This window comes from Conger conger, chromosome 7, assembly GCF_963514075.1.
Source record: "Conger conger chromosome 7, fConCon1.1, whole genome shotgun sequence".
NCBI lineage: Eukaryota > Metazoa > Chordata > Actinopteri > Anguilliformes > Congridae > Conger > Conger conger.
Window position 1 is genome coordinate 14,624,102 of NC_083766.1, and position 12,426 is coordinate 14,636,527.

The window sequence follows — 12,426 nt, forward strand, 5'->3', positions numbered from 1 at the left end:
TTCAGAATGACTGTCACAGTTATCATATGCATAGCATAGATAGGTAGCTACCTAATGTCTTCACACTGATTAAAAAGTTACATGTCGCTGGTTTAGCTACTGTTACCTTTAAATTGTTTAAAGTTATGTTGTAGGTTTTTCTTTCTGTGTGAGTGTTTCCCTGAGAGAGAGAGAGAGAGAGAGAGAGAGAGAGAGAGAGAGAGACATAACTTCAGACATAATTCCCTCTCCACCACAACTGAGAGATGTGTTGTGTATTACTCAGTACATCAAGTGTCTCCCTTCTGATTTGATCTTTAAATAGTTAACGAGTGGACTTTAGTCACAACCTTCCCTTGACAAATCGTACCCATTGCTGGAAATAGTTTGACAATGTTTAATAGAATACAAAGGACACAAACAAAGCCAATAGTATAAACTGACTAATCAGTATACAAATAATCAGACCATGCAAGCCAAAGTTGGATCATTCATTTTCAGGTTTGAAACAGGGCCAGTTTTAAATTATAAACAATTTGCACAAAGGACACTCACATGAAAACATCTTGTAAAAAGAGAACCCATAAATGTATGTAGGTTGTTTCCATCAGGTAGCCAGAATTTCCTTTTATACATTGAAAAGCAATCCCAGACCTGGCAACTGTAAAAACTGGTAAACAATTGTCACAAAATATTCAAGTACACTAGACAGTAAGATACATAGCCTATTCATTTTTGTATGAGTCCAAATCGGTTTCACTCAGTTGTCTTCAAGAACAGAAATAAAAAAAGTGGGTATGTCAGTTACAAAGTCATTATATTTACACAGACAGGTGAGTTTTATTAAAACACACAAACACCTTTATAGATATTATTAAAATGATGAAGTTGTATATCGAGCTTCAATAACAGCATTTCCCCCTATCCAAATATCATTGAACATGTCAATTTAAAACATATTTTAGCATATTTAATTCGATTCCACAAAAGTAAAGTAAAAATGTTACTCTGCCTTGTAAAGTAGTCTTTCCTTTTGTAAGTGTAGCTGTATAGCTTATTTTCTGTAGTAAATGGAAATTTGCTGATGCTAAGAAAAATGTAAATATCATAGCATCATATGATTATGTCAGTAACAAGTTTTTGCTTCGCTGTTAAATTGAAGTGACCATTTGTCAGATTTCACTTTTAGCTGTGTATCTTCATCAGCTAAGAATCAGTTCATATACATTAAAAGCTCAGAGGTACGAATGCATCTGGAATGGAGGTTGTTTGAACATTGGACTATGTTCCCAAATTGTATGTGACCTGAAAACACACCTATTTTCAGAATTTTTATAAATTGATCAATATTAATATCTTTACCCGTTTTAAGCTTTCTGCATACAAAAAGTCTTTCACATAAAGCATGAGAATTGGGGCATATCTCAAATGTTGGGCTACCTTGAGTGTGAATTCTACCCTGTATGATATGCACCTGTTAAGGATTTTGTAGACTTCAGTTTCCTCTTCCAATTTCCTCTTCAATTTAAATAATGTAACTATTTGGATGGGACCCACCATTGCTTGTGAAAATTTGTGAGCTGACTCAGAAACAAAATTCTAAGGGCAGATAGTTTTCCCTCTCCGACACAAAAGTGTTTTCCAAATTTGAAGACACCAGCATCTTCTCTAAACAAAAAACCTGGGAGATAATCATCTTGTATCACATAGAAGGCCAATGAATCAGGATGATTTTCTTTCTACTTCTGAATCAAAGGTGAGAACTATGTTAAATGACAAGTGTAACCAAGGAAAGGGTAATAGTGGAAAGGTTTCCATTGAGAATAGGCCTGAGAGTCATTTTCTTTTTACCTAAGGTCAGATGATTTTTGCTATTTTCTCATGAAAGTGTTCATGTATCTAATGTATCAGATAATGTATCTTTTAAAGTCATTCTGTGCCCCCTTACTTTGCATACAATAAATGACTAATGCTGCAATACAAATGTTTATATTTCACAGGAGCAGAAACTGATCAAAGCCATAACATGAGTTTTGTCTATTGACTTTTAGACACAATCTTCAGATGCACAACATTGTGTAAGTTTAGCATTTAATGTTACTTAATGTTGTTTATCATATGATCCAAATACATTGGCAAATGCAATGCAACAGTGATGTATTCCTCATTAATATTTGTTCCCTTTTCTGCACTTAAGTCTTTTAGCAACACTTTTCTTTCATATCAATTCATCTCACACTTTAAATAATGGGGTCCTCACATTATCATGCTGGATGTAATGATAGAAAAATCTGTCAGCAACTTGATGTTTTTGTCTGTAAAATATATGTAATATAAGCCATTTTCACTCTGAAGTCATACATATTCTAATTATGTGTATTTGGTGTTGTTATAAAAGGGAAAACACCTGCAAATAATTGCACAGTGCTCATGAATGTCAACCGCAAAAGTGTATTCTGACAACCTATTCTTACAATGGCCTATTTAGAGTGTCAGGTTGCTTTTCTTTTGCTATTTCAAACTGTTTTGCTCTTTTATTCATTCTAAATCTTCCGCTTTTTAATAAGGGCTTTCTGAAAATAATAAACAAACGGGGCTTAAAAGCCGAACTATCTAGAGATACAGAATGCACTAAATATGATGAGATATAGATACAGCTGTCTGCTAAGTAACATATAAAAGAAGAAATCATTGAATCAATAACTAGACAATATCTGTTGCAATGTGCACAGCTGTTTTCCTTTGTATATGCGGTATTTATAAAACTCCAGTATAATGGAAATTGTGTATATTCCATATAAAAAGGTTTGATTGTTTGCAAAAATCAAGCAAGCTTTATAAACGGACTAATCAACAACACTGAACCCACCGTACTTTATGCATTTAAATTCCCAAGCAAACTTTTTTATTATTCAAAAGCAGTACACAGACCATGTTACTAAACAGCTTTTAAGCTTTGCCTGTATAAGCACGTGGTAACTAAAGCCTTTATTGCTGGTGCAGAGAAAGACGTGCCTGTTTGGCACTTTTTTTAATGCAAATTATGAATGGTTTTTTTTCTGCAGAAAAAAATGTAATGCATCTCATAGAATGTGTAAGAATTGCACACCTACAGCATGTACACTACCTTTGGTAGACATCTGAAATATCTTATTCCCAAAAGCACACAATTTAAAAAGAGTCTGATAAAAAAGCTGTTTGAATTTTATTTACAAAAAAGGGATTTTAAATTCCACTTATGATAGATTGCCAATTGTATTCAATTTGTGTATGACCACATGAATAAGAAACTAAAGGTCGTCTGAGGGTGCTACACTTCAATACACTTCATTTATTAGAACGTTTTCTACACTGAGAAATTTTGCATGCAAAGTTTTAAAGGACATGTTGAAATACCTACAAAATACCATACACTTTGTTTACGCATATGTAAATGTTTGTATGAAAATATGTCCAATTCAAAAGAAGGCATAAATATTACTTGTGGAGTCATACTGTAGCAGTATTCTCAAGAGATGGTGGCATGTTCAGTATGGCTGAGTAAGACATCAAATTTCCCAAGATTTCACACACATTATTTTCATGCATTACTACACATAAGGCCATACTAAAACACTATAAGACATACAAATGGTAAAACATCCAAAAACGAATATTCACACTTGATCGCAAAAAAACATGCAGCTATTTCAATTCCTGCCTCACACCGTATTTAAATAGACCTCCTGACAATGGACTTGTGAAGATTAAGTACAGAATTAACCAGGCAGCTTTCATTATTTTCATAGCTGCCATTCTTTAAAATACAGGAGAAAAAAAACCCTTATGATTATTTGATTGTGATTCTCATTTTGCAAATATTTCAGATGGACCCGGTCAGGATGTCATTTTTTTTTCCTCCATATTAAAATGTTGTACATGCAAAAATACTTTTGCCATAAAAAGACTAGTTAAACTGTGTCTGTACCTTTTTACTGTAAAAATGAAAACTGAACCTCCTGTAATTTTATTTTTTTAGAAAACTTTCAAAAAATTATTCAGGACCATTTCAAGTTGTTTTCGGTACCGGTTGTTGTTATACTGTTATAGTCACTACTGACAAAAGTTACCAAAGACTTTAATATATGTGTATGTACAGCATATACACTCAGTGAGCACTTCATTAGGTATTTATTAGACTTATTGTTTACACTGATTAGACGTTTGCTGCTGCAGCCTATCCAAGAGATTTCACGTGTTGTGTGTTCATAGATGCTCTCCTGCATACCACTGTAGTAACGTGTAGTTATTTGCGTTTCTGTCACCTTCCTGTCAGCTTTGACCAGTCTGGCCCTTCTCCTCTTACCTCTCTCATCAAAAACGTGTTTCTGCCTGCAGAACTTCTGCTCACTGGATGTTTTTTGTTATTCGCACTATTCTCTGCAAACACTAGAGATTGTTATGTGAGAAAATCCCAGGAGATCAGCAGTTTCTGAGATACTCAACCACCCTGCCTGGTACCAACAATCATTCTACGGTCAAAGTCACTTAGATCACATTTCTTCCCTGTTCTGACATTTGGTCTGACCTCTTGACCACATCTGCATGCTTGCTTTTATGCACTTTGTTGCTGCCACATGATTGTCTGATTAAATATTTGTATTAACAAGCTGGTGTACATTGGTGTACCTAATAAAGTGATGGCTGAGTGTATATTCAGAAATATCTACCTGTATGTCCTGAATGCACAGTTTGTTACAGTTGTATAGTAGCTCATATATATATAAATGTCAGACTGTTAAGGAAATTAGGAAAACTGAAAAATATCCACTCCATAGATAAATGTTTAGCACAGCTTCAGACCTAAATATATGCATAGACATGTATACCTGCCATTGATCTTGTAAACCTTTGTTACTGTAATGTAACTTTTGTACTCCTGTGTTATTTAGATCTTATTTTACCCACTGACTTCATAGCATCCATTCTTGTAAAAAGTAGGGGTAAGAATCTTAGGAATGCAGAAGTGCTGTTCGCCAGGTGACACCTTCTAACCTTTAAGATTGATGCTAAAACCATGCCTGTTTCAGGAAATGATCTCAATTACGTTTGACATGCAGCTAAGGTGCTGTAATGGTTCTGAATGGTACATCGAGCTATTAGGAAGAAAAACTGAAAGATACACTGGAGAGCTTTGCTTGTTATCTGTAGAACTGCCAGGACATGGGTAGCTAACTCGGGATCATAAGGAATCCTGCTAGTTGTGGAACAGGATTGGTTTAGCCATGCCTGCCAGGATTCTCGGGACATGCACTGAGATTATCTCGGAGATCATTTCCGGAAAGCTGACCTTCGTGGGAAGGGACTGCGCTTGGACAAAAAGGTCGAATGTAAACTGGTGAAGCTTCTTCACGATCTGCGCGGGGGAGAGGAAGAGAGGAAGAAATATCAAACATGATTGAAGCCATTTTGGCAAATAAGACACGATTTCAGCGATTTAAATCCCAGCAATCTAAATGTCCAGTTTAAGTAAAGTTTCAACCGCTCCGGAGTGCGGTGCTTCAAATAGTTTTAACCGAGGATTATATTAAAAAGGCATTACTCTTTTGCATGATGCATACTATTTGGATTATCATGAAATATTCTTTTAAACGTTTTTTTATTGCAGATACACTTGTTGAAGGAGGGACACATTTTGAAACAGAAATATTGCCCATATTCAGTTGTTTTATAGTGATTTTTATGCACTTCAATACTCACTGGTTGCAGGGAGTCCATGAGTCGGGTGAGCTGGATAAATCTTTGTGAGCAGTTGGTCTTTCTGCTGCAGTTAATGAGGCGGTCTAGCTCGTTTATGTAGGTATTCCGCAAATCGTCAAAGTACTTCTGATTTTTGAGACCTTCCACTGGGACTGCGTAAAAAAAAAAAAGAGCAAGTAAGACTTCAATGTAAAGTTCCAACATCGACAAATGAAAACACGTAGTTTTGCTATGTTATATTCAGTGTCATTCCTAATTTTTTATTTTTGGCTGTGCTTGTCTTGGAATCATGCAGGAGCCACACTCACCACCGTACAAGACCGTACAAGCCATTCTTTTCATTATTCTCTTCATGAATAATGCAGCAGCAACAGCAACAGAAACAAGTTGGACTAAACCGTTAAAATACTGAAAGAAATTGGTAAATGAATAAAACTGGGGTATTACTTGACTATCTACAGCTGGGGTTCCCAAACATTTTTCTGATGTGACCCCCAAATGAATGTTCATAAACTTACACGACCGCAACACCCCATCCACACACACTTGTGCCATGACTATACCAGAAATATACCACAACCTCTCCTACCTCATTGCTTTATAATAATTGGGTTGTTGTAATGTTAAACATGTAGTGGCGGAGGGGGGGGGGGGCCTGACCCGCAGCTTGGGAACCCCTGGTCTAGAACATTCCTCCGGGCTGCTTGCCCTTAAGCGTGTACTCTTAAACTGTCTCTACTCACTGATGCTGAAGAGGAGCAGCGCTTTCATGCAGAGGAACTCCTGGTGAGTGACCTGCAGCAGCACGAACTCCTGGGACATGTGCCTCATCCTGATGCAGTGCTCGTACATGGTGGAAATGCGCATCCGCCGGCTGGAGGGGGAATCAAAGGGAGAGACACCGGGGGTCAGGAGCGCAGCTCTCAATCACAGTCTCCATTATCGCAGCGCGCGTTTTGCCGCTCAATCTTCACATCTGTCTCGGGATAGCAAACAGTCCGGCCGGCAGAAACCGGCCATGAGTATGCGCCCCACGCAGCGAGGCTGTGCCCCCTCCACCGCTGCTCTGAGATTCAGCCTTCGTTCGCCGTTCCCTTCCCACAGAATTACAATGCTGCCACGAAACGGTTCTGCACGAGAAGAGCTTCAATGTATATCCGTAGCTGTCGTTGTATTTGCTTGTGTATTCCAGTTCACTTGATACTGTTCAATGTTAAATGTTAGTTTGGATTTTTCTACACTTGAGAAACTATTTAATACATTATTTATTTGTGATCAAAAATAAATGCTTAAATTATTAAAATCTGAATACAAAATTCAGTAATTTAGTGAAATTGTTGACAGTAATTATTTTCAGCTCCCTCCTCCACCTGAAAATTATAATTGCAGCTCTAATAGTTTTTTTTTAATATACAAGTAATATCTGATTATTTGATCTATACAATGAATCCGTTTATCACTACAGGATTACTTTACTAGTATTACCCTGCACCATGTTAACAATGCTTCTCTGACACGCTTCCAGAATAACAATAATAATCAAATCTGAACAAATCACTGTTTTTCTTCCAGGACTGAAACACAAGCCTTTGAATTCTTAAAGCAATTCAATTACACTGAACCCAGCCTGTAAGATTACAAAACTGATGCATAAAATGAATAACAAATTGTAAATTAATAGCACATGGTAAAAGAAACAAAAATTCTAAGAGCAAGACCAAATATGGAGTACTAAAAACAAGCCACACATGGAGACATGAGTGTGTTGTTAAACTGAAATATAGCAGTTTGCTAACTGAAGTATATACAGAAAAATGACATCAAAACAACATTCTGAACTTCGAGAGGATTAAGATACAAATATGGTTCATTAATTTTAGAAACATTGGAACATTTCACAGAAGTACTTACTCATTGAATACAAGGTCAGGAGCAAAGTACAGCATTCTGGCATTCACGTTTTTGTAGGACCTCCATCCTAAGGCAAACACCATAACTCCCATCCAGGCATGCTGAATGACAGTCATTTGGTCGTCTACATGCATATTTCGGAAACCTGCAGACGTACATACATATTTTTAAATCCTGGGACATGCAAGAAACAAATGAAGAATTGCTCCCTTATCACCTTATGAAAAAATATGTGTGAGGACAGTACAATTATATCTGCTGCTGAATGTTTTTCTGTAATTCCTATTGCTTTGATTGATTAAAGGCCTTGAAGGAATTCCTCAGTACCAGCTTTCTGTCCACGAAGCAAACACAAAACAGATGCTATTTTGCTGAACCAAACATTTTACAGAAAACAGCACTGGGCAGAGGCATGGTATGTACAAAGAAAGATTCAATCTCATGACCCCAGTAGTTAATTCTGTGCCAACCCAGAAACCATATCCTATTTCTTTCCGAAGTCTTTCCATGCCACAGTGAAAACTCTAATAATAGCTTTCGGTAACATATTTTTAAGAAACTATTCCCTAAATAACTGCATAGAGCAGTTATTTTTCAATCTCAAATTCATGTCAAGTGTTTTTTTTTTTTGAAAGCTTATAAAATAAACATTTACTATATCACGCTGTAAAGACCAATTTCGATCTTTCTGCAGAATATTCACAACAATGCAATTCACCCTAGGCAGGCAGTATTTTCACTTTAAAGGTGTTGGAAAATGACCCATCCCTTCAGTGTTCCAGTTGAATGTACCTGGCAAGCCCTTGGCCCATTTGACGACTTTGAAAAGCTGTCGCTCGCCCAGTTCGTTCAGGCTCGTCAGGAGGGTGGCAGCCGAGTCGTTCTGGCCGTAGTCATGGCCAGCGTTGACAACCTCTGGCTCGATGGCCTCCAGGATGTTCAGGAAAACCAACTGGGAGGGGAAGCTGAGGCCAGATTTTGGAGAGATGCACTGGATGGCATCAGTCGGGCCCTGGATCGGAAGATCTTCCATGGGCTTCAACTGTCCGATTTTCTTCAGCTTCCGAGCTTCGCCAAGAAGCAGGAAAAAACAAACCGAAAGAAAACAGCAATAAGTGTCAGTGAGGCCATCTCCATAGGTACAGTACACTCCTTTTTCTGAGTTTTATAAGTTGGATTTTAAAATCATTTTGGTATTACTTAAGCCCTTCGCACAGATGAAAAATCTTGCAACCCTTGCCAATTTATGCAGTGTTCGACTTGAGGTTTTATAACGTTTTATCACAGAAAGTTGGAAAAGGGCTTAAATGAAACCAACAAGATACATGTACCATTTACAATTATAACTAAACTGTTAGTTGAGGCATGAATAATGTGCCACAAATACTAAAAAATCTTCTAAATGAAAAACGAAGTAATTCTCCTATAACCAGCCCTCAGCTCTAATTTGGCAATTCTACACGCCATACACCATTGGGAAGTGACTAGGAACTTATACTCAATAAAACAGAGTAAACTAAAAGATTTTACCATGCCTTAACTAGCAACTGGGTGCTGTGCATGGCCAATGTAAATGCCTATCCCCGCTTAATATTTGGATGTTTGTTTCAAAAATGTATTGTTCACAACAGTAAACAAACACTGAATCTTGAAACGGACATCTCTATCTGTAAACCCAATGGTAAAATAGTATATTTATTCCAGATTTACTGGCAGGTAGTAGAATGACATGGCATAATTACACAAAAGAAATCTTGTTTATTGCAATGGCCACTAGGGGGCTTGCATGAGAGACCTATAATTTGGTCTAACACGAGATCATTATGAACTCAGCCATTTTATTAAATGTTTCCTGGCATTCCAGTGTCATTATATGAAGCTATTAAGACCTATTAAATCTAATCACAGACCCAGACAACACACTGCGAGACACCCATCCACAATATTAGCTACAGCTCACAGCAACCTATGCAGGATAATTATCTACCCATTAGCTGGCAGCAAGAGCAAAAACACAGGCCTGTGAAAGCTGTAATGCTGTAATGATATTTCCATTTCAGATCAACTCATCCGCAGCTGAGAAAAGCAAGGCTTACATCGGACCAGCCTGTAAAACACAAGCAGTGTGCTCTCCCTCATATAGCAATTGCAACTGGCCATTTATTGGCAAATATGCTGTAACACATTGAAAACTAGATTTGAGTATATGGAAGCACTTTTCAAAATAGTAAGGTTATTATAGGTTATTCAAATTATCCCAATGAGATGAAAGCAATACAAACAACTTTCTAAAATACATCACTATTCATTCTGTCTGAATGTTTTTTTTAATTTGGTTAAATATTATCAGGGCAGCCCTCCATTGCTGCAAAAAGACAAAGTAAGAATGGCAATATATTGGATCTACAGTAAAAACAAGGGCATTTGGCATCCAATCAAGACTGTTACTAAGATGGTAAAATTAGTATTAAAATACAATTACTCCACACGTAACTCAAACTGCAAATTTTGCTTTTTGAGTATTAAAATAAGTTTCTCAATTTTAACATTTACAGTATAGTTCAATTTTATGTTGGAACAACCAATGCTGCTTCTATACCAACCACTACCTTCATATTATCTAACACTCCTGCAGTCCCAACTGGGTCAGATATGCAAGATTATAGGCTATGATACCTGGGCTGAATACTCCATTCTGATTGGCTGGGAGATGTGTATTATTTTTCCATAAATGCTATGAAGTAGCACTAGAAAAACTCTATTACAAAAAGAACAGAAGGTTAAACTTCAAGGGTCAGAGATTTCAACTCCTTGTTATGGAGTATTTCCTACTGTAGGAATATCTAGCATTACAAATTCAAGATCCAGGTCAAATAAATAATGACAGCTAACATTTTGCAAATGTACTAAAAAAAGAGCAAAACTGAGAAGACATCCTTCCTTTTAATCTCTTGGGGAAGGGGACAAGCCCTGCTTTGTTTTACTTTTGCCTTTTGTTTGTGTGTGTGTGTGTGTGTGTGTGTGTGTGTGTGTGTGTGTGTGCGTACGTCCATGCGTGCGTGTGTCATAGTCGCAGGCGGCTGCCAGCAGAAACACCGGAGTATTGTATTGTAACAACCATCACCTTTTTTTAAGATCCACGCACACAGTATACTCCCATTGTAACTACCAGTGGTACTTGGATGCACTTTAGTTTGTGGACATGAATGAAAGTATTAAAATGTGTGCATATGTATGTGTTGTAGGCATGTGTGTGTTTGTATGTGTGTGCATTTGTGTGATTTTTCTATTCTATTTTGCATTTTGCAACCCAATCGCCACACAATTGCTTGTGATATTGACATGCATTCCCTGCCCAACTGATCTACAGTACATGACCCTCAGACTTCTCTGTATTTCCAAAGGAGGAACTGGATTAAGTAAATTCTCTTTGAATACGAGGTTGAGAGCATTGAACACATCACATTATCCACACGCAGTCTGGCATGAGCAAGCGATGGAAATGTGGAAAGCCCTGGATGAAAGCATAACTCATCCATTTCCTGTAGTCTGTTTTTATTTTTTATTTTTCAGCACTGACTGAGAAAAACAGACTTTTTTTTTTGTCTGGACATAATCTGAGAGAATCAGAGAGGGTCACTGATAGACATTGAGAGAATTTGACAGTTACCAGCTTTTGGCAAGCTGCTGTAACACAAACAATGAACTGATGAAAGGAGAAGCAGAATGATTCAGCATTCCCCCTTGCATTCACGTCGTGAACTTTTGGCTGCAATATTAAAAGGTTACTACATAGTTTTCTTCCCTTTCTCAGTCCTGAAAGCAAGGAAGCAGTTGATTCACCATCCAAAGAGAAAGTCTTTATTTTTCGGCTGCTGATAGTTGCATGGCTTTGACACCCACCACTTACATGTACAACTATGTAAATTCCTTGTCACTGAACTGTTGCCTCCAGACACGATGGTCTCTTGTGCTAATAAGCTTGAGTCAAGTAATTATACGCTCTTTGAACAGCTGCCATATACTGCAAAGACAGTTTGTGCCCAAATCACCCTATAACTACAGTCAGTCACCTAAAACACCTTCACACATCTTCAATCCAACTATTCCTAATATGCACTGAATTAGTGATCTGTGCTGGTTGTGCTTCATGCTGACAAGCAGTGGAAGACGTACTGTATGCAAACAAAATGCCTTCGTGCAGCTCATCCTGCCTTGATTTGGGCACATTTGTTTTACATTTCATAACTGATATTTAAAAAATACAACAAGACCAGTAAAGGACCCAAATTACAGTGCCCTCCATAATGTTTGGGACAAAGACCCATTATGTCTTGATTTGCCTCTGATTTGCCACAAATTTAGATTTGGAATCACACAATTAAAGGAATACACCAACATATGGGGAAAAATCTACCTTTTTATATACCGACTTCGACCATGGAAACCGAGCCAGTGAATGCACAAAAATGAAAATGAAATCAAACATCACTTTCAAGAGCAGACTCACTTCTTCAGGCTGCTTTCCTTCCCTACCTATAGGTTATAATTGCATTTATGTATTATTATTTTAGTATTTGGGGTATTCTGAATTACATGACATTTGAACAAATTATTTTAATAGAAAGATTTTAAAAGACTCAAAAAGGACATTCATTCTGAAAGGAAAAGAAAAAAATTTCCGCTGGTTGTTTTTGACTTGAACTGAGCTGTATGTGTTTCTGAACAGGGAAAGTACAGTCTCCAAAGGTTATGACTGAACGTCTGTGCGGAAGAAAAGTTTTACATTTAAGTTTG

The 12,426-nt window shown here is 37.2% G+C and overlaps 1 protein-coding gene across 2 annotated transcripts in view; it reads right to left on the bottom strand.

Annotated features, from left to right (window-relative positions):
• Nucleotides 1-362: 362 nt before the first annotated feature.
• Nucleotides 363-12,426, bottom strand: part of ar (androgen receptor) — a 45,993-nt gene continuing 33,929 nt past the window's right edge. For both annotated transcript variants that reach the window (XM_061250121.1, XM_061250119.1), the window contains exons 4-8: nucleotides 8,422-8,697; nucleotides 7,630-7,774; nucleotides 6,462-6,592; nucleotides 5,719-5,870; nucleotides 363-5,374 (exon numbers count right to left, since the gene is read on the bottom strand). In XM_061250121.1, the coding sequence (XP_061106105.1) occupies nucleotides 5,216-5,374; nucleotides 5,719-5,870; nucleotides 6,462-6,592; nucleotides 7,630-7,774; nucleotides 8,422-8,697 (863 nt within the window). In that variant the 3' untranslated portion in view covers nucleotides 363-5,215. The remainder of the gene's footprint in view (nucleotides 5,375-5,718; nucleotides 5,871-6,461; nucleotides 6,593-7,629; nucleotides 7,775-8,421; nucleotides 8,698-12,426) is intronic.